At 43.4% G+C, this 21,404-nt stretch overlaps 1 protein-coding gene across 5 annotated transcripts in view; it reads right to left on the bottom strand.

Annotated features, from left to right (window-relative positions):
- The window catches only part of AFF2 (ALF transcription elongation factor 2), a 497,989-nt gene that overhangs the window by 342,188 nt on the left and 134,397 nt on the right, over nt 1-21,404 (bottom strand). Inside the window, exon 1 of one of the 5 annotated variants that reach the window (XM_071213174.1) lies at nt 2,645-2,753. The exons of the other annotated variants lie outside the window; for them this stretch is intronic. Within the exon in view, the coding sequence (XP_071069275.1) occupies nt 2,645-2,685 (41 nt within the window). The 5' untranslated portion in view covers nt 2,686-2,753. Of the gene's footprint in view, nt 1-2,644; nt 2,754-21,404 lie in introns of those variants that run through there. 5 annotated transcript variants of the gene reach the window in all.

The raw sequence follows: 21,404 nt of genomic DNA, 5'->3' as shown, positions 1-21,404 counted from the left end.
TAGGGCACAATTATTTTGACTAGACTACCAAATACCCAAAATGCTGTTGGAAGGCCTCTAATAGAAAGCAAATGCTCAAGCCGTAAGGATTACTTGATACACCTAGCAATGGTAAAAACCTCATGAAAACCAAACATGACACCAATCAAAGAAGGATTTAGATAATTTCACAGTATGACCAGAAATAACAGATCCAGATTCAGAAGAGCTGGAATGGAGCCCTAACTCTTTTGCTTACTAGTTGCCTGGGTCATTCCTAAATCACTTTACCTTTCTGCCTCTCCATTTCCTCCTTTGTCACATGGGAATAACTCTTTCCCCACCACCCTTCATGTGGCCAGTGTGCAGGTTAAATGTGACAGTGAATGAGAAAGGCATTTATAACGTAATCATGGCTGTTCACATTCACTCGATGAGACCACTGGTGCCCTAATCAAGCTTTACCTGCCCACTAAGCATTTTGCTGCCATTAACTCTTTTGATCCTTAGCAATGCCTGCTAAGTTAGCCAAACAGGGATTATCTCTATTTCAAGATGAGAAAAGCGAGGCTCACAAAATGGTTCCAGCTCCCACAGCCTGTGCGAGCTGCATCCAGGATACCACTCATCCAATTCCTAATCCGGCATGCCTGCAAAACATTGGAGATGCCGCCCCAAGACTTGCCTATATCTGTTCACAAGTTCACTTTATTCCACAGAAACTAGAGCAAAATTTCCCAATTGCTGAGGTCTAAACTCATCTAGGAAGAGACTAGGGCCAAGTATATTTCATTAGATAGCCCCTAAAAGGTTTTCTTTACAAATTCCAAATAGATCTCTGAGATAGAGGCAGAAAAATGGGTAATATGTGAAGTTTACTGAGAAGTAAATATTGAACTAAGCTTTAAATTAGGGTATTTTTATCTCATTCTAAGTATTTCCAAACGTGACCCATCTTCTACAGCGTGGTTCTAAATTTTGACCACACATCAGAGTCACCCTGGAAAGATTTCATAAATCCCCATGCCCAAGTCATAGCCCAGGCCATTTAAATTAGAATCCTCCAGGGTGGGTCCCATAAAATGACTTCTGGTCTTTGCACAGGCTCTGCTCATTGATATATGACGTGGGGTGTGCCTAAATCTGAGGGACCTGCACCCGAAAAGAGCATTGAACTCCTTATTTCATTAAGGTAAATCAAGGATCAGGCAACCTTTGGGTAACTGAGGTATTCGATTGTGCAGAAATCCACACCACAGACAGATGTTAGCAGAAAGGCCTAGAACGTAAAAAGCAGTTTTTACAAATATAGACATGTCATGCAGAATAACACTAGCAGTGAGGCGCCAGGCTACTAGTTCAACTAGCTGTTGATCTCTGGCTCTGAGCACTATTTTAGGCTCTCTGGCCAAATACTCTTAGTTGATCCTTACAGAAACTTTTAGGAGAGATTTTACAGGTGAGGAAACACAGAAGCATGAGATACAGGGAGATAAACACGCCCAGCATCACACAACTAGCAAGTAGCGCCAGCAGGAAAACCTCGGAGGCTGCCACAATCCAGAAGCCACCCTCTTAACCAAAAAATAAAAAAGCTAGCAGGGAGCGATTCCTCACTGAGGGGTACAACAGCACATTTAAGCTCTGCTCATACAACAGGTAGGTGCTCAAATGGATATCGATTACCAAAAATACTGTTAAGAGTGCACTAAAATCCCATTTTCTAGAGGATTCTTCTAATGGAAATGCCACTTTTCTATAGAATGACCACGACTGGCAACCCAGGTAACTGTCTGCCTTGCCAGAGTACTTAGCACAGCAACAAGTTTCTAGAAGCTTGTTAAAATATACTTGAAAAGCAGTCCCTCCAGCGACATTAAATTCTTTTGTTATAGTGCAATGGGACCGCTGGCTCTGTCTGCATGAGAGGGGTGTCTGGCTCCCCAACACGTGTTACTTTCCTCCTCTCGTAGGCATCTCAGAATGGCTTCGGTATCTCTTTACCACTGTGAGGAGCTCAGCTTTTCTCCCTTTCACCTTCTTGACAAGTATCATGCCCCTTCCCATCCATACACACACACAAACACACACCCTACTTGGAAAAGATTCCTTGACACAAAAGACCTCAAAGCTTCCCTGAGTTTCTTTTCAGCTCTTGCAACCTCTTCTGAGGTTAAATGTCTGGCTTCCCTTTTGACAGAAAATCTTTGAAAAATAACTTGGGTTCAGATCCATTGATTAAAAATGAGTCTTCGTTATCACTCCTTAGGGCTCATTAATCCAATGGTAACACAAACCATTGCATTACAAGCACCTCGCATTCAATGCGGTCAAGCCAAGCGAGCCGTGAACAATTACATGACTCAAGTTCTGGAAAATACCTTCTGATCACTAACAGGGGGCCTTGAATGGACACCACAAGGCAAGAAAATATGCAGTGAGTGAATACAGTACATTTATATCTTTATACATTTTTTTTAGATTTATTTATTTATCTGCCTCCCGCACCACCACCCCCTTCTTTGCACTCTCTGTCTGCTCTCTGTATACGTTCATTGTGTGTTTGTCTTCTTTATTTTTTAGGAGGCACCAGAAACCAAACCCAGGACCTCCCATGTGGGAGGAAGGTGTCCAATGGCTTGAGCCACCTCCACTCCGTTTGTACCTCTCATTGTGTTTCCTTGTTGTGTCTCTTCGTTGCATCATCTCATTGCATTATCTTGTTGTGTCAGCTCGCTATCTTGCTCGTCTTCTTTAGGAGGCACTGGGAACCGAGCCCGGGACCTCCCATGCGATTAGCGGGTGCCCAACTGCTTGAGCCACATCCACTTTGCAACGTATTTATTTGTTGATGACTGTGAATAAAATCAAAAATTAAAGCTATCTAAAAAGCAAAATTATTTCAAATTTCTAAGACCTGCTCTTGTCAGTGTCCACCCTGTGCCCCTTTGCCGCTGAGAGGTAACCAGTTTTCCACCTGCTTGTTTATTCTCCTAGTGTCTCTCTTTATGCAGACTTTGTAAAAGCACTCTTTAGTCTCAACTTGAACTTACTTCTTATTCTCTCTTTCATTGAATCAGAGTTGGCATTAGTGCTGAGCTTTAAAGAGCTGCCAGGTCTCAATCTTCATCTACTTCAAGGAAATGCAAATATGATTTCCATGCTCATAAATGGTTCGCTGGGTCCATGAGAGAAGCAGTGGTGATGAGCTTTGAGTACTCATGAGGGCTCCAGTGAATTTTGTGCTTTCTTTGCATTCTGGCTCATGAAGCAGCTCATTTGGTAGAATCTATGATGTATGTCAGGAATTCGACTCCTCCTCCTTCTCTCCCTCCTCCCCTCTTCTTCCTCCCCATCCCCTTCTTCCTTCGCCCTCTTCCTCCTCCTCCCCTCCCCCTTCAGACTTTGGCCTGCCTTCCCATAGCTCGGCTGCCCACAGCTCTTGATGATTCCACACCCAGCCTCCCATGTGCCACGTCCTCGGCTCCCTCCTACAGTTTCTGCAGCCAAACTCCACATAACTTTGTCTTTTGAATTAGGACAAAGCTGCCTAAAGTAGTTCCTCTCTATGCCCATTAAATATCAGGAATTCTCTGCCAAGGAAATGTCTTAATATAACCTGCCGGCTTCTCATAAATGGCATTTTTAAAAGGTGTTTTATTTTCAGTTTGCTATAGGCAAGGTAATTTCAATGCTTAATTTAAAACAATATTTTCTCAGAAATAGTATTCTTAATTACTTTGCAACTAAGGAAATTAATGTCTTTAACGAGGGGTTTATAATTGACAATTTTTAGCTGGCTCTGTTTCCATGTCTCACCAAACCCTTTGATCCACGGGTACTCAAGCCTTAACCTTTTGGCCACTGCCTCTCTCTGGTGGCAAACCGACCCACCTGGCAGGGGAACTTGAGATCAGGACACAGCAAAGTGCCAGGCATGGCCAGCTTTTCTGTCTTCTGCCAAATGTCCTGACTCCAGGCTTCTTGTCACCTCTAGTCAGGGTAGCTCCCACACAGCATTTCTGAGCCAGTTCACAGTGGAATCTTCTGGCCTTGTCATAGCAGGCATAGATGACCTACCCCTTAAAAATTTGCTTTTTTCACTCCAAATTCCATGTTATCCATTGCTTTCCCTTCTGCCCCTGTGCAACTCTCCTTTGACTCTCTGGCTCATCCTTCTTCCCCACTTCCTTCTTTGTCTGAGAGAATGGTAGTAGTTAAATGAAACTGTCACAGGAGAGGAAGCATGCATTTCTCCTTCCTATTTATCTGGAAAAGTGCCAAGCTCAGTGTTCAGCTCTCAATAAGTATCTTTTGACTGACAGAGTGTACAAATGACAGGCAAACATATTTTTCTGCCCAAGTTTCAGTGACAAATGTTGGCAAATATATTAACTAATAGATTAAGTCATTTTCCTGTTTAATCAACAAACACTTACTGGGTGCCTGCATCACACCAGGCTCCATGTTTGGTGCTCAGAATAGGCAAATACATTTAAAAATTTAGTCACAATACTGGTTGGCACATGGTATGGCTGTGTGAACAGAGAGCCATGGGGTCATTGTCAGGATGAGGTGGGGGTAGGAAGGGCAATCAGGCAGCTGAGCTACAGCTGGGACTTAAGCAGTGGAAGAGTTCCCATGTACATGTTCAAGTTGACACTAAGCGACACCTACAGAAGATGCCATGGGAAAAAACACAGAAGAGTAAACGATCAATGTGAAGACAAGGCTGCACTCTTCCTGCAGATTGTCCATGGGAGGGTTGACAGAACCCATCTTCAGCACTGGCAGGAAAGCGGTACGATGCTCAGTTCTTTGGGGAAGCTGTAAAATGAGAATTTGGCCTTAGCAAAAGCTGGGCCTTCAAGGGCAAAACTTGAACTTTTACTTGTGACACCAAGCTGGAGACAGAGCCTTACAGAAAGAAATGGACGACTGAGATAAATAAGCATGTGAATGGTGAGCTCATAAAGAATAGATGAGATTTCCAAGGGAAGCTTTTATTGTTTCCTGCATTATAGCACATTGTCTCTCAATATGATTAGTTATCAGTCTCAGTTATCCAAAACTGGTATGAAATAAAGCGTTTACGCAGTTATGCTTCATTGATGTCAGCTAGGGGAGCATGAAAATCTCCATGAAGGTGGGTAATTGATGTGTAAATCAGAGCTCAATCACTCTGTAATAGAAATGGTCCCACTGAAAATATGCTTGTTGAACACAATCGCATAACAGCCAGAGGGAGGGAGGGAGGAGAGAGAAAACTTATTTATTAAAAATGATAATAACTGGCAATTTGTGCAATTTTCTCTTCAACGGAGGGCTGCTGTCAGAAATGCTTGCAAGCAAGTTGTGACCAATATATTCAGAGAGTTTCCTTCTGTTCTAATGAACTGTTTCTGTTTTATTTAAATGCTTGGAGACCCTGTTGTGGATGTTTAAAAAGCAAATTAAAACAACATGTTCATCTTTTGAAACATGACACATGTAAATGACATCAGTGTTGGTAATTTGGTTAACCATGCTTCTTCTGGGGATGCCTGTGATTGTTATTAAAATCCTTCTGTCACTTTGCATTTATTTGCGGAAGAGCGGTGAAAAAAAAAACAACAAAAACAAAAATGGACCATGCCTTGCAATCTCATATTTTAACATTTAACATTTTAGAGAAGACATAGTTTCTTATTGTTGGGCAAATTGCAGCTCCTGTTTCCATCATCATCGTAATCACTGTTATTATTATAGTATTGTAAGGTGCCATGACAGTGTTGTGTGGCAGATGATTCTTCCCCTTTACTATCCTCACTGAAGAGAGGAGAAATTCTCTGCACCAAGTAATGCCACGCTACATTAACAGCCAAAATTCCTGTCAATTAATGGGAATAAGAAAGCACTAGCTTTTTTCTAGATCTTGTGAAAAGAACAGTGGACTCAAATGAGAGCCAGACTCATCCTAACCATCTACTATGGATCCACTGGATTTACCCATCCATGTGTAACCCATTCTTGAGTTTTGCGCACACACGTGCACACGCACCCAAGGCAAGCATGTTATCTGTAACTGCACAAGTTGGTACAGATGTGCTCTGCTGGCAAGGGGAGGGACATTTGCTTACCTGAGCTCCCCAGCTCGGCCTTCAGTCTAAAAGTAGGTGTGCACCGAATGCATGTCTTATACCTTGTGCTGGGCCATAATCCTGATGTTCTCACCTTGACAGAACATTTGTTTAAACTAGCAGTGGGCGATGACGGGGGAGTGGGTATGCTGGATTAGTTGAGGAGGCTTAGCCTTATCCATAATGGTTTCATTTTTTTTTGAAGGTGAGAGAATCCAGGTATTATCAGTGTCTTTGCAAAATAAATAAATGGCCGGATCTGGTGCAGATGCGGATTTTGAAAATTTCCTTCTCTTTTGAAAAGGAACAGACCCTTACATTTGAGTGGCAGTTTTTTGTTGCCTAAATATGATCTCATATGAGATTTGCAGCCTCCCTGAGAAACAGGTAGGGCAGGCACTCTGACCTTCCATTTCACAGGTGAGGATACTGAGACCCAGAAGAGCTAACTGCCTAAAGCTCACGGGACCCCTGGTTTGCTGAGGTCAGGTGCAGTCTTCTTTCTTTCTCCTATACCACCCGGCATTCTAATTGCAAAGTGCTCTCTATTACTCTTCTTCCAAAGCACGGGAAGAGTGGCTAAGGGTCAGAAGTAAGAAGCATTATTTGGGCCACAAGGCAGTATTTTAATGTTTTCCAAGAAGAGCTTTCTATGGGCCATGGCTATTAAGGGACTACCTGGTAGTCCCTAATTATGCCTTTGTAGAAAATGAAAGATTGGGGCGGCACATAGGAGTTTGGGCAGCAGGGGATGGAGGAGCACATTCAAACCTACCTTTACTGCCTCCTAAAAAACCACCTAACCAAAGGGGTATAAAGTATAGGAGGAGATGATAAAATTGTAATGGAATAATCTGAAATTGCACTGTCTGATATGGTAGACACTGTGGCCCAAGTGAAACTGAGCACTTGGAAAGTGGTTAGGCCAAATTGAGATGTGCTGTAAGCGTGAAGTACACACCGGGTTCCAGGGATGTCACGCAAAAGAGAAGATAGCATTTGCCCTTAAGGAATTTTTATATAAACTGCATGTTGAAATGATATTCGGCATGCACTAGGTCTGATAAAACGTTTTTAGAGTTAATTTCACGTGTTTCTTGTGATTTTTTTTAATGTGGCCCCTAGAAAATTCCAACTTAAACATGCAGCTTGTGTCTGTGGCTCACAGTCTACTTCTCTTGGACAGTACCGGACTAAAGAAAGAGACTGGCTGAAGCGATGCTGGATTCAGTGCTTGACCTGTGATGATGAAATAGTTCAGTATTGGTCCTGTACATGGTCCTGTTTTATCCTCATCGCCCCTTCTCTCTTCTCCTTTGTCCCCTCAGTTCCATTTTCCTTTAGGCCCTGGGCACATATGCCAGTGTTTATTTTCATGACGGCTGCATTGTCTAATTGGTGCATTGTTGATCAATACTGTGTGAGGTGTTGAGCTCTGTTTGTGTAATATGTTTAATATGCTTCGACCCAATGCGCCATATGGAGGCACTGCACTGTATATTATGAGCGTATTAATGCTAAAACTCAATTGAGTATCACTGGTCCATAATAAACTAGTAAAACAAAATTATGCTAAGTGGTTGCTGAACATCGTGGTCCCTAATATTTTGAGCGAGCATCACAAACACAGCGCTAGGACGTGGGTGCCCATGCGTGACCATCTCTGAAATAGCAAACGAGCAGAAGTGCTACTCCACGCTTAATGTCAATTCCCTTTTCCCAGATGAAGTCAGCTCTCAGGTACAGAAACTAAAGAGAATAAATAATAATAGAGTGGCAGCTCATCTATCAGAAGCTTTAAGTTTAAACCCTGTGCCATTTGGAAGCCTCTTCTGCCTGTTTGCTTTCCAAGGTGCCTGTGATGGCTGGGAAGAAATTTTACTCGCATAAGCCACCAGCAGGTTATTTTCCCCCTACCTGTTCCACACCTATTTCACGCATTTCTTTGAGAACTCCTTCTCAGTTTACTGAGATTCTCTTGCAAAATTGCCAGCCAATTGGTAGCAGACATTAAACTCTACCTTTTTAATATAAAACAATCATTGATGAACATACACTGTCAAAGCCAGTTGAATCAGCAGCCTGTGAGGATCAACCGTTTTATCGCAGGAGTGCACCGTTCGAATGTTCTGATGGATGCATTCGGGGGCTGACATATGTGAGCACAGGTCCACACACGGCAGCACTTCACACTCATTCCTCAGCACGCGGTGTGCTCGACAACAAGAAGGTAGTCAAAGGAACAATCTCCTATGATTAGTTTAGTTTCATTTGTTAATTACAGATTCAACAAGAACTGAATGTTGGCACTTTTCAAGTATCAGATACCCATTGATCCATAGCCCCCTACATGCTCAAGTAATACTGGAAGTCTAATATAATTTATTGTTACTCAGAGCACTGATTGGCTAGAGGGGTTCTACTCCTATACATGATGGCACTGTCATTGAATCTGCCTGTAATTGCTTCCATTCATCGTAATGTATGCTCTAACACAAACTGGAAAGAAAGGAGATGATCAACTTCAAGCTTCAGCTGTTTCAAATTCCACAGTGTGTCCCTAAGTTAATGGATGTTGTATATTAGGCTGATATATATGCTGTGTTTCAGTCGATGGATCTTAGGCGAATTAGATACCCACACACTCATGTATGTTTCATTCAGTGTAGGTTCCACACAGATCTATCAGCTACTCCCACCCTGGGGGGGGGGGGCTTGCTTGCCTCCAGGAAAGCAGATGGGAGAGCTCCCCCCAATACTGGACCAGGATGAAGACTGAAGACTGATGAGGAACCGTGGGTCCTGTACTGTTCTGACCCCCACCCCTCAAAACAAACGGGGTCCTCAGCCATTCATTTCCCTAACCCCTGGGTACAGGGATGCAGAGAAAATCCTGTCCCAGTTGCGAATCCTTGTAATGCTCCATTTATGGTAGCTCCACTTCCTTGTTACTTCCTTGGAGGAAGCCTGGCCTGACACCCCACCAGCCACTCAGGCAGGGCTCAGAGCCCCACTTTCCACTACCCAGCACCCTGCAGTTCCTCCTCCTCCTCAAGTATGGCTCTCTGCCCGCACTCTTTACTAGTCTGTCTCCCACATTGGTTGAGAGCTCCTTGAGGCAGGCACTGTGTTAGCTTCCCATCATTGCTAGAACACACTACCACCAACTTAAATGGCTTCAAACAGCACAAATGTATCCTCTTAAATTCAGGAGGTCAAACCGTGACTCACTGGGCTCAGAGAGAGATGTCAACAGTGTTGTGTTCCTTCTAGAGATCCTTCTAGAAGCTCAAGGGAAGAATCTACATCCTGGCCTTTTTCAGCTTCTAGAAGCCACCAGTATTCAAAACCAGCAATGGAGCACCTTCAGATCAATCTCTCTCTGTCTCTGCCCTCTGCTTCTGTTGTCAGTCGCCTCGTCTGACTCCAACCCTCCTGCCTCCCTCTTGATTTTTGTCTTTATTTAAAGGTTACATTAAATAAATTTGGGGCCCCCATATACCCCCCACCCCCTCACCCCACTGCTCCCATAACAACAACCTCCTCCATCATCATGGGACATTCATTGCACTTGGTGAATACATCTCTGAGCACTGCTGTACCTCATGGTCAATGGTCCACATTATAGTTTACACTCTCCCCCAGTCCATCCAGTGGGTCATGGGACTGCCTCCCTCTTACAAGGGCTTAGAGATTACACTAGGCCCACCTGGAAAATTCCAGACACTCTTGACATGTGAAGATCCTTAACTGAATCCCATGTGTCGAGTTCTTTTTGCTCTGTAAGGTAACATTCACAGATTCCAGGGATTAGGACACAAATGTCTTTCAGGAGAGGCATCATTCTGGCAACCACAGGTACCACAGTTTACTCACCTTTGTCCTGGCAGTGCCTAAAACTGTGAGGTGACACATAGTACAGCTTCACAATTCTGAGTTGTGGTAAATGTCTGCATGCGAATGATTGGTTGAGGCTTTCCATTATCCCTTCCCGAAGCCCCTCACACATGGAAATTGCCCAATGGATAAGGCAGGGCAAAGTCTGAAGGCCTAGGCCCCTCCATGCCTGCTCTGTCACTGGATGCCTGTCACTGGAGCCACTTAAGTTCTCCCAAGCTATCTCCAAGGATTGCCATGGTCCTCAAATAAGATAATGTATGTGAAAATCCTGTCAAAGGTAAATTGCTTCAGGAGTGTTAACATCATCCTTGCTATTACTAAGAGAAAGAACGAAACACTAGAACTGTGAGAGAAGGAGCTAAGAGGGTGAAGGTCCCACTTATAGATTATTTGCTTAGCAAAGCTAAATAAAAATAACCATCCACAAGTGACCCTGACAATGTTTTCTATTCATATGCAAGTAGCTTAAGAGACTGATACAAGACATTTAAATGACTTCCAATAACTAGATGCTCCATTGCTCAGGATAAGTGGGACTGCACTTGGCCTCTTACATTGTAGTTGAGCGCAACAATCAAAGATGGATTCATCATGTATACATATTACCAGAATACGAAATCAGTGGATACTAATTTATAACATCTTACGCATTAACCCATCAAATGTATTGATTAATAAAACAGTTCGGTGACATTACAAAAATAGCGACAACACTACATCCTCCAATGGATGCAAGATTACCCTGAAAGGAAACAAACACCTGCAAAACACTTTATTGTAGTGCAAACAGGGACATGAAAACTAGAGAAAACTGAACATGAAAAGGGCCTTCAATCAAAGGGTCTTTAGAAGGTATCTTGATCAAAGCCCTTGTTTTTCCCTAGTACTAAGAGGGGAAGTGGGTGGCCCAATGCCACACACCTGGGCCAGTGGCAGGGCTCGGACTGGAGCCCAGCTCCCCTAACTCTTCAATCAGTGCTCTTTTCACTCACTGGGCCACCCCTTTGGTTGCCAATCCCAATTCAGTGCCATCAGCTCACTTTTTCTGTGAAAGAAAGGGGAGATCCAAGAAGAAGTAAAAAGATCATGCCTCTCCTCCTGTGGTTTTTATGCAGGAAATGACTCAGATGAAACGAGTTGGGGGCGTTTCCTTTAAAATGATCACAAATCATCTAGAGTCTGCAAGCAACCCACTCCATGAGAAAACGCTACCATATTCCAGGCTGTGTGGGATTCTGTTTAGGAAAGAAGAAACTAAGAGAGCCTACAAGGGAAACCCATGGTTTGGCACAAGACAGAGAGAGTTATTAAATAAAGAAGGAAGGGTGTGGAGACTAAAAGGCCAACCGATTGACAGAGCGCTTTACCTTTTAACTGTCTGTCGCAGTGGTGTTGGGTCAGCAAATCTGAGGTTATTAGAGCAACAATGTCGCTGAATCTTAGGGTGCAGTGAATGCTAATGGGGTGACTATGTGTAAGCATGTATGCTCGCAATCAAGACTTAGGGAAGGCACGTTTCCATTAGAGGGTCTCAGACGAGAAGAGACCAGAGATGTCACCCAGTTAAACTTCCCAGCCCTCCAACTCCACAATCCCATTTCTGACCAAGTGGCACGTTTAGCCGCCGGGTGCCCCGACCTCACAAGTTGGACTTGGATTTGCTGCTGTTTTTCATAGCTCTCCTAGAGTCCCAACTTGGCGGGTTTTGAAAGGAACTGACTCTTGAATGCCCTTTGAGCCATCACATCCAAGAAAAGGAGACATGTTACACCCAGAAGAGTCTGCATTATTTATTGATATACCTGAAAATTGGAAAACCTCAGATAAGCAACTGTGGGTTTCCATCTCAGGGTGGCAAAGCTCGCTGGACTGGAGTGTCCTGGCCTTGCTTTCCATCTCAGTCCTGCCACTAGCTCTGTGACCTCTAGCAAATCATTTGCCCTTCTGGGTCTCAGTGTTCTCAAATGTCAAGCAAGCTGTTTGTACTGGATCGTTTACGATCCTACACACTGGGATTCTATAATTGCATTTGCCTGTTGGTCATTTCCCCCACCTTCTCCACTTGTAAGTTGATCCCTTTCGCAACACCCCTGAGCCAGTCCAGCTCCCTGACTTCATTATTGTCCAAGTTAGTAGATGGTGCTATATGCAAGCCAGCTTTCCCTAAAGTGTCTCAACAGCAGTCAACAAGCAGCCAGTTTATGAAGCACATTGCAATGAAACCCAACACACAAGTACACCCTAGAACTGCAGGCTTAGCAGTGTTTATATTATTTCAAAGTCTTTTGCTTGGGCTGTCCCAGTCTCCGTGTTAGATAACCTGCAATTCTCTGGGTTTAATGAGTACCATACTGTAATTCCAAGTCAAAGTGTATCCTATTTTGAATTCTACATTCCCAATCTGTTGCCTAGTATAAATATTACACTATGTAATGTGTAAATATTAAAATTTAACTTTAACAAGTTGAGTCACATTCTTTGGAATTCGGCCAAGACTCTAACACTTTTTCATTATTTTCAAAGAAAGACCAATTTAAGGAATGCAAACCAGTTCCAATTCACTTCAAAATTTGGCTTAATGTCAAGGAGATTTTAATGAAATTCTGCTTAAGTATTTAACATCAAGGTATTTATTTGATTATTAAGTTAGCATTCAAGGTCAACAGAAATCAGTTTCGGTTTCTCACTCCTGGATTCATAGGCCAGTGAAACCCAAAATGATGGCTACATTTCAATGAAATTCCTCATCTCACAGAGGTAGGCATTCACACGTCCACTGAGGAAACTTTATTAGTCCTTATCTGGTCCTTTATCATCGTAGGTGCATGTCTCTGTCTGCAGAGGCAATGGCTTGAACTGCTGCTAATCTGAGCCTTGGTTGCTGGAAGACCAGAGGATCTTTCTAGAACATGACAGGCTTGGCAGCTTGGGAGGAACAGCAATGAGGCTATCACCCACTCCCCTCCCTGTCTCCTTTGGGAGGCAGTCAGGAGAGTTTCTGATTGCCTCCTAGATTCCCATGTGTTATGAGCTTTCTGCCCCATGCCCATCAGAATAGGGCTGCAGAAAAACAAAACTTTGCAGAAGTCAAGCACAAGCTAAGAGTTATCCCACAACTCACTCTGCAGTCATTTGGCCCCCTTTTTTTTTTCTGTGAGGGGAGCAAAGATCACAGGATACTGACATTTTAGCTGCTGCTTCTTTCCTCTATGTAAGTAATAAATGGTCTAACTCTACCATTTTTCTTCTCTTGGAAAACTTTCTTAAAGCAATCTTCTGAAAAATCAGGAAATATTTTCTCCTTTCATTCATTGGTTTACTCAGAAAGTTGATCAATATAACCTCACGACTTTCTTCGAGGAGGGGTTTCTTTCATTAGGGATATTAGGATATGGCAGATATTAGGACACAGTTTGTATAGTCCTGCCTTTAGGCAAGCAAAATCTCCTATATGATGGTTAGTTTCAAGTGTCAGCATGGCCAGGTGACGGTTGCTCAGTTGTTTGGTCAAGCCAGCACTGAGCTAATTGTAATAAAGGGGCATTTCATGGACTTTGATCATCAGTAAGTTGATTGCATAGGAGGCTGATGACATATACAATCAACTGAAGAGATTGCCTTCAGTAACAAGTGATATCTCATCCAATCAGTTGAAGGCCCTTAAAGGAGAAGTGATTTCAGCATTCAGAGAGAGAATTACCATCTCTACTTCAGAGGGCCAACGTTTCCTGGGGAACTCATGGAGGATCTTCATCAGAGTCCCTGGCTTGCAGCTTGCCTTATGGAATTTGAACTTGTGCATCTCCACAGTCATGTAAGACAATTTTATAAAGTCTCATACTATTTACAGATATCTCTTGTCAGTGCTATTTTCCTAAAGAACCCTGACTAATACATCCTGGAACCCTGAATCCTTATATAAAGAGGAGGAAAAAAATGCCAAGAACACTACAGAATATTCATGGAGAGAGCAATCTGAAAAGGTGGCAGGATATTTCTTCCCCGCCTTTGCTATCTCACAGATACTTTAGAGCAGTGAGAGGCACTATGACAGATGGAATGGAAAAAAGATTACAAAACTCATCCAAAATGGCACATCTCCTTCATTAAACAGAAGATGAGTTCACCTGCTAAGGGTCTGGGGAAGAGAGAAAGACATAGGCCCAAGCAGAGAAAGCAAGCTCTGGAATGTCAGCTGTGAAGAAGACATTAGGCTGAATCAGAGATTTGCAGAGCTGCAAGGAGAGAACGCCCGTAAAGGCTGGTAAGGACGAATCTATTTGGACTCCACCAGCAGCTTGTCTTGATTTTGTGTCAAGAATCCTGAGTTTAAAAAGGGGGACAGTAGGGCAGGCTGGCTGGGAACAAGGGGCAGAAGAGGTCAGGTATCTGCGAGCGAGATTCAGTCCCAGGCCCCAGCATCCACTGGAAAGTTGGAAGGGGGTGGTGAGGTGCCCAACAGGAACTTTCTATACTTCTACAATATAGCCTATACCTTGCAGGCATGCAGGGAAGAAAGCTGACCCCAACAATGGAAACTCCCTTGGAATCTGCTCCCAGGCAACTTTCAGTGTTTCCCACTCACAAGCTTGAGGGAAATCTTTGAGGAAAACAAGAAAGAAGAATGTTTCACCAAATTCTCTGTAATTATAGTACAAAGGCAAATGCATGTTATTTGTTTTATCTGCCCAGTTACTGACCCCCTCTTTTATCCAGAAAATCAAAATCAGATTGTGCTGATGTGGTCCCCAATGCATTTCAAAGCCCAGACAGAAACTTAGTACCTCCTGGGAAAGGGTGACCTTTCTAGAAAATAACCTTGCCCATCAGGGAGCCTCATCAGCCTGCACAAGAGCAGGGAACATTTCTTAGGGTCCTCTGCTCCCTGGTCTATTGGGAAAAAAAATGGAATGTTCTCCACTTCAAGGAAAGAAGACTGTGCGCAAAACCTTGTCCCATGGACACTGGTTGAAAGAGTTGGGGATATTTATCCATAAATAAGGTAAGACAAGACACACACAGGTGCCATTTTTTAATCTCTGAAGGGCATTCCTGGGGAAGACTGAGCAGTCTTCTGAAAGAGCCCACGGGACAGTGGGAGAGAGCTCAGCTCCACCCAAAGAAAAGCCAGCCCGACTTAGCCTTTACAGGCTGAGGCTGACGTGAGCTACCTGTTCCCACAAGGGCTCAAGAAGAGGTCACAGGTCTCCTAGGCTAGGAAACAGAGCCTAAAGATCTTGGAAAGGCTGCTCAATTCCGAAATTCGATGATTTTCACATTCCCTGAGGACAGCGTGAGCCATATTCACACGTATGCGTGGGGTAATGAGAGGAACCAGTAGCCGAGAGCCTGGTAAAGGGTCATTACAGCAGCTGAGCTGGTCCCTTGGCATGCTCTTCACTCATCAAACACTCCATCAATGTGCCTTTTGTCTTACAAAACATACATAATGGGATTTTAATTAAATTACAAATCTACATATTGCCGACTGCAAATTAATTTAATAAACAATTTGCTTCAATCAGCTAACAGGAACAGATTAATGATGCAATTAATCAAATATTTGACTTTTAAAAGTTTTGATTCATTAAAGTAAACTAACAATTTGCCACTTGAAAGCATATAATGCTTTATCTCAAACTTTTACATGCGTCTGCTGTGTTCTAGTCACACTATTAGGAGGACATTATATCTCAGCTGAAGATATCTGTATCAGTCAGGGTACAATGCCATAAGCTGTAGGGCAGGACAGCTGGCAGGAAGCTCAGAGAAGATCTGATGTCATAGTCTGAGGCGGAGTTTCTGCCTCCACTGGAAACCTTAGGGCTTTGCTCCAAAGGCCTTCAAACTGTGATTGGATGAGGCCCACCTACTTGGATGAGGCCCATCCACATGCTCCAGGGTAATCTCCTTTATTTAGAGAGTCAACAGATTGTAGATGTTAATCACATCTACAAAATCCCTCTACAGCAACATCTAGGCCAGTGTTTGACCAAACTACTGGCTACCACAGTTCAGCCAAGGTGATACCTCAAATTCACCATCGCAGTATCCTCAGAAGTCAACAGATCCTGTCCCCTCATTTCACAGAGCAGAGAACAAAGGCTGAGAGAAATTATCACCCCATTCTCTCTATTTCTCGAACACCCCATACACACACACATACCCCAGCACCACCACCACCATCACCATCAACAACAACCTCTCTTTTCAGATACTTGTAATTCACATATAGCCAATTAAAATGCTCTAAGAGTTTTCTACTGCCCTTAGATCATTCTTTTTTAAACAGGATATATTTGGGTAAAGGCATATTTCATTGCAATATATCTTACAGCACTGTGATAGCCCTCAAAAATTACAGCATCAATACAGAAAAAGTGTCAAAGTCTTGAAGAAACTGCCACTCTATCTTTACAGAAAGTAGCATATCATTTTCTATAAGCATTGTGACTATATTCCTGACAATGTTGATTTTCACCTGAACCCCATCATCGTGGAAAACAGCGGAGTTTAAGTAATCCCCCATCCATCACGTTACTGACCAAGGCATCCTGAACTTTCTCTTAGTTTGACTAAACTTTAGACAAGAGACAGGCTTCTCCTGGTCTATAGGCCCCTGACCACCCTCTCCTTGGTCTTTACAGAGTCCCGAGAGAACATGTGCCACCTGGCACCAGTCAACTTAGGCGGTAACATGCTCAATAAGCACACCCCACTGCTAGACCTTCCCCTCCGGCCCTTAAAATCTCTCCTGCCTCGTCCTTAAAATGCCTCCTGCTCTCCATTTCGGAGAGGTGAGCCCTCTCCCCATCCCCCCCCCCCCATCGTGATAGCCTTCCAGCCTTCTAGCCTCTCTATCTATCTACCTAATCTATCACAATAGCCTTCTGTCCTCCCTCTCTCTTCTCTATTGTGTATAACTTTGAATGAAGTCCTCATTGCCTGTTTTTCATCAAGCAGTACAGATTTTTCCCTGACAAGCCAAAAGGCACATCTCGTAGCCAACTTCTCGTGTTCCTGTGTTTAACCTAGATGTGACCAGTCTGGCTCTAAGGAGACCACGATAGAAAACAGAGGAAGCAACCCACAATGCAAGTATATTTTCCAAGTGTACAAAGAAAGTACACTGATTTGGGGCAACTAAAGGACCCTTCTAATCATGGTTCTCACAGGTCAATATTTTTCCAAGGCGTTTGCATCCCCTTCCCAGTTCTCCAGCCCCCTAAATGAGGAAGCCTCACAAGGTTCTGTCTCTCCCCAGCATGATACATCTCCCATTGGCTATCTCAGAGCTTTGAGTAGTACTCTTATGAAAAAGGTCCCCAAATCTCCAGTCTGGGACATCCTTCTGATCTCAAATCCTGAAATCCCACCTGTTTAAGGGGGCCTTTCCATGGGGTTTTCTACCAATACCTCAAACTTTTTTTATCATAGAACTTTCTCCCATCCTTGCTCCTCCTCTTGTGTTGCTTGTTTCTTTCATCAATATCGCCAGACTGCCCGTCACCCTCACTTGACATTTGGGCCTCATCTTGACTTCCTTCCCTCCAAGTGGTTCTTGCCCATCCAAGCTCCCTCCATCTCTGATAAACGCAAGTTTCCAGGCCATTTTAATCTAGGAATCTGATCCTGCCTCTCATTTTCCTACTGCTACCACCCTGAGTCATTGCCTTTCTCTCCTGAGCACTTCCACAGCTTCTGCCCTGATCTCCCCATGCCCAGTCTTTCCCAGGTCAGCCCCCTCCCATTCGTCTGCCACACGGATTGCAGCCAAATGGATCCCTCAGCAGCACAGTCCTGACAATGCCACCACCCACGGAGAAGGCTTTCATTGACGGAGGCGGCACTGCAGGATACCGGGATGAAGAGCAGAAGTCGGGTTCAAACCCCAGCCCTGGAAGTGCTTGCCCTGGGACTTTGGGCAAGTCATTTCTCCTCATGTGTAAGATGCAATGATACGTGCAGGATCAATGGTAGAACCAAAATTATATCATGTCTTAGAAAAAGGCAATTTAAGTGCTCAATAGATGGAGGATATTATTATTATTCTTACTATAAATATTAATAATATTCACTATATTATCAATCATATACCATAATTCTACAGCAATGATAATAATCAAGTCTAAGCTTTCTGGTGGGAATCACAACCCTTCTACAATTACTTACACTGTGACTTAAATTAACAAAGGTTTTTCCATACAGGCAGTTATGATCTGAAAGTATTCTTCCTAAATTTGTCTCCAAATCCTGTTTTCTCTACCCTGTGCCCAGGCAAGCTGATCCAATCCAGTCCTTCTCCATCCCATTCCCCCTGCCCCGGACCCAGGCCCTCCACTGTCCTGTCCCTGTGCTCAAACTCTTCTCTTTGCTAGAAAAGACCCTTCCCCTCCACATGTCTGAATGTAAAGGCTGCCTCCTTCTCGGTTCTCCCACCTCAGAAACCCCAGCGCCTCACTTCCTTTTTCTTTATATCCCTCACACACCCACGTCACTTTCCCTTGGCCAGGTGCTCATTCAGCATTTGTGCATGAGGGTGGGAGACCAGAAGAAGAGACCTAAGCCTGTGCCTGCTGGGGTAGGTGGCCTGGGCGTAGGGTCTGTAGGCGGAATGCAGACACAGGCCTGTCTGCCTCAGTATCCTTCACCCCTACTTGGAGGACAAACATTCCACAAAGCAGAGACGACCCTAAGGCAGCCTGGCATGAGGTCAGTGCCTCTGGACTCAGATTCCTGTAGGTCTGAACTTAACAAAGAGTGAAGGGAGGCCCTCCCAACTGGCAGTCTTGGCTCGGGATCAGCAGTCGTTCTGAAAGGGTATTTCCTTGGAAATTAAAAAGAGACACTCACATTTTTAAAACCATTTACTCTTTTTTTCTCAGGCTAATATTATAAAATAAAATGATCAGCGCTCATTACAACAATTCATGCACCTACTTTTTTTTTTCAGGTTATCACAGCAATAATTACATTCTGAAATGGGTTTTCCCAGGAATTAAACGACCGATGGTGGCTAATGGCCCTTTGGTTTGGCTGTGGGTCATCAGCTCCCCTGAGTTCGTCATTAATCCCCACGATGTGCCTGGCTTAAACATGCCATCGCCGATAATGGTCTCCAGGGCTTAAATTGAACGGACGCATTTTTACCTTCTTCTAAGTCAGAATGGCTGCAGGATCCACTGTCTTTAAGAACAAAGGCATTTGTCCAACGGAGGGGAGAAAGTGTGATTTTTTTTAACCCACACATGAAGACTAGAGAAATGAAAGGAAGGCAACGTGCCTCTAGAGTCTTAGATGTACCAGGGGAGGGAGGGAGAGTCACCACCAGATCACTAAATGATGTGGCCTCCCATTAGCAGAAGGCACGATGGGACTGATAACGAGGCGGACTGAGGTGCACAGTTCTTTCGGACTGAAAAGGGTGACCACGCTCCAGTTCTTTGACGTTTCCTTTTGCCCCTTTGACCTTCTGTGGGAACAGAGTGGGTCAAAAGTCTCCACCACTAAACCTCTCAGTCACCAACAAGATAATTCCACAAAGACCTCTTTCCTCCCTTCGTTGGAATAGCTGCTACCTACAGACAAGCAAAGCATGCAGGAAAAGCAAGTTATTAGGGCAAAGCGAGCGAAGAGTGGCAGGTGCCCTCTTGGTCACAAGGAAGCAGAGAAGAAGCCTGCAGAGATGCCAGCCCCACAGAAGGCACTTGACCTGGTGAGCACACAAAGTCTGCAGTGGATGGAGAAAACAGTCAAGGAATCAGGGATTCAAAGTGTTGTTTGGAGTGGTTTTCTTATGTGAACTTGTATTTTGCTGTCGTCCGAGTACAAAATAAATTCAAGATTTCCCCAGGCAGTTGTTATAACTCCATTCTTAGGCTTCATTTCTCTGTCTGAATAAAATTTTAAGATCCAGATATCCCTGAAAATAAAAAGGATTGTTATTCTATGGGGAGAGGAGGTGGGAATGGGACATCTGACAGAAATTTTTGTTCCTGTCTGAATGGCTGGTGTCCCTGAGTGTGCCTTTGGGTGGGAGAAACTTTCCTTCTATTCCAAATGACTGTGACCATTATTTTGGCATTATAAACACTATCAATGCGTAAGACAAAAGAAATGTAAAAAGAAATGAATACTAATAACAATATTTTGAGCAATTTAATAGTATTTATCTTCTGGTCATGATTTTAAAAATAGTAATACAACAATGTAATGGGAGAAATGTAAAAATAAGTTGAAACTCCTCCTGTTCTGATAAGCAAATGAAATATGATCTTCCCAGGCAATATAAGAGATTAGTAAATTAACACTAAAAATATGGCTGCATTACCCTAAAGAGTGGGAGCAACTTCCATGCCGAGGCATCCTGAGAAACCTTTGTTTGAAAGTCATGTTAGAATCAAATACATTTAGAGCGAGCTCATAGTTTTGCAGGCACCGGAAGAAAAAGTTAGGTGGTAAAGGAGAGAAGTTCAAAACGAAGAGAGGCTGGTGACAAATTTAGTGGTGCTGATTCAAAAGAGCTTCGGAGATGCATTCCTTGGCACTTCAAAATTGCTCACTTAATCAGAAATTTTAAAGACTCGGCTCTTTATGAAAAACCTATGCCATGCTCCTTATCATGACCTTGCAATGTCTAAAGCTGCCAGTTTAGAAACAACACGAGAATTCAGTGAAATGGATGGCACTGGTCAAATTGCAATCCTCAATGCACTTGCTGCATATGAAATTACCAACTTATTGTGCAGAATTTTCACCCTCCCTGGAGGCTTCAAAGGGGATACCTGTTCACTGAACTCGGAAACCTTAGGTTAAAAGAGGCGAAGTTTCCAAAAGAGATGCTCACACTCCAGACTGTGGCTTTAGCATGATTCTTTTACAAACTGCAGCTCCTTCTCTGTTAATAAGACCTACACAGAGCCCCCTGAGAAGAGGTGATCTCTATTTTCTCTTACTAACCTTGATATTTATAAGTCTCCTTGTTCCACCTGGCAGGTGGGCATTTTATTTCATTCACCATTATGCTCCCAACACCTTGCAAAGCACCAGGCATATATTAGGTGCTCAATAAATAGACTGAACAAACGAACAGATGGTCTTAACACCCGTTATTTGAGAGAGATAAATACCCACAGCTCCTTGCTAAAGGGCCTCAAAATTTCTGTTCTCGTGTGTTGAGATGTATGCTTACCACAAAGAAGTCGTGTTTGCTCCCAAATATAATTATGCCAGTTGTCGTTCTTCTTACAATTGCATAATTAAAATAAATATTGTAGAAGTTGATTAAATATGAGTGAAAGATAAGAGTCACTGCTTCTGTGAAAACTAACCTGAAAGTTAGATGAAGCTTAAGATGCATCACTAAAAAGCTCCTGTCAGATCAGGTGTGAGTGAGACAACTGTCAA

This window comes from Dasypus novemcinctus, chromosome X (assembly GCF_030445035.2).
Source record: "Dasypus novemcinctus isolate mDasNov1 chromosome X, mDasNov1.1.hap2, whole genome shotgun sequence".
Taxonomy (NCBI): Eukaryota; Metazoa; Chordata; class Mammalia; order Cingulata; family Dasypodidae; genus Dasypus; species Dasypus novemcinctus.
Note: the sequence above shows the minus strand (reverse complement) of the source record. Positions and strands in the feature narration are given on the sequence as shown.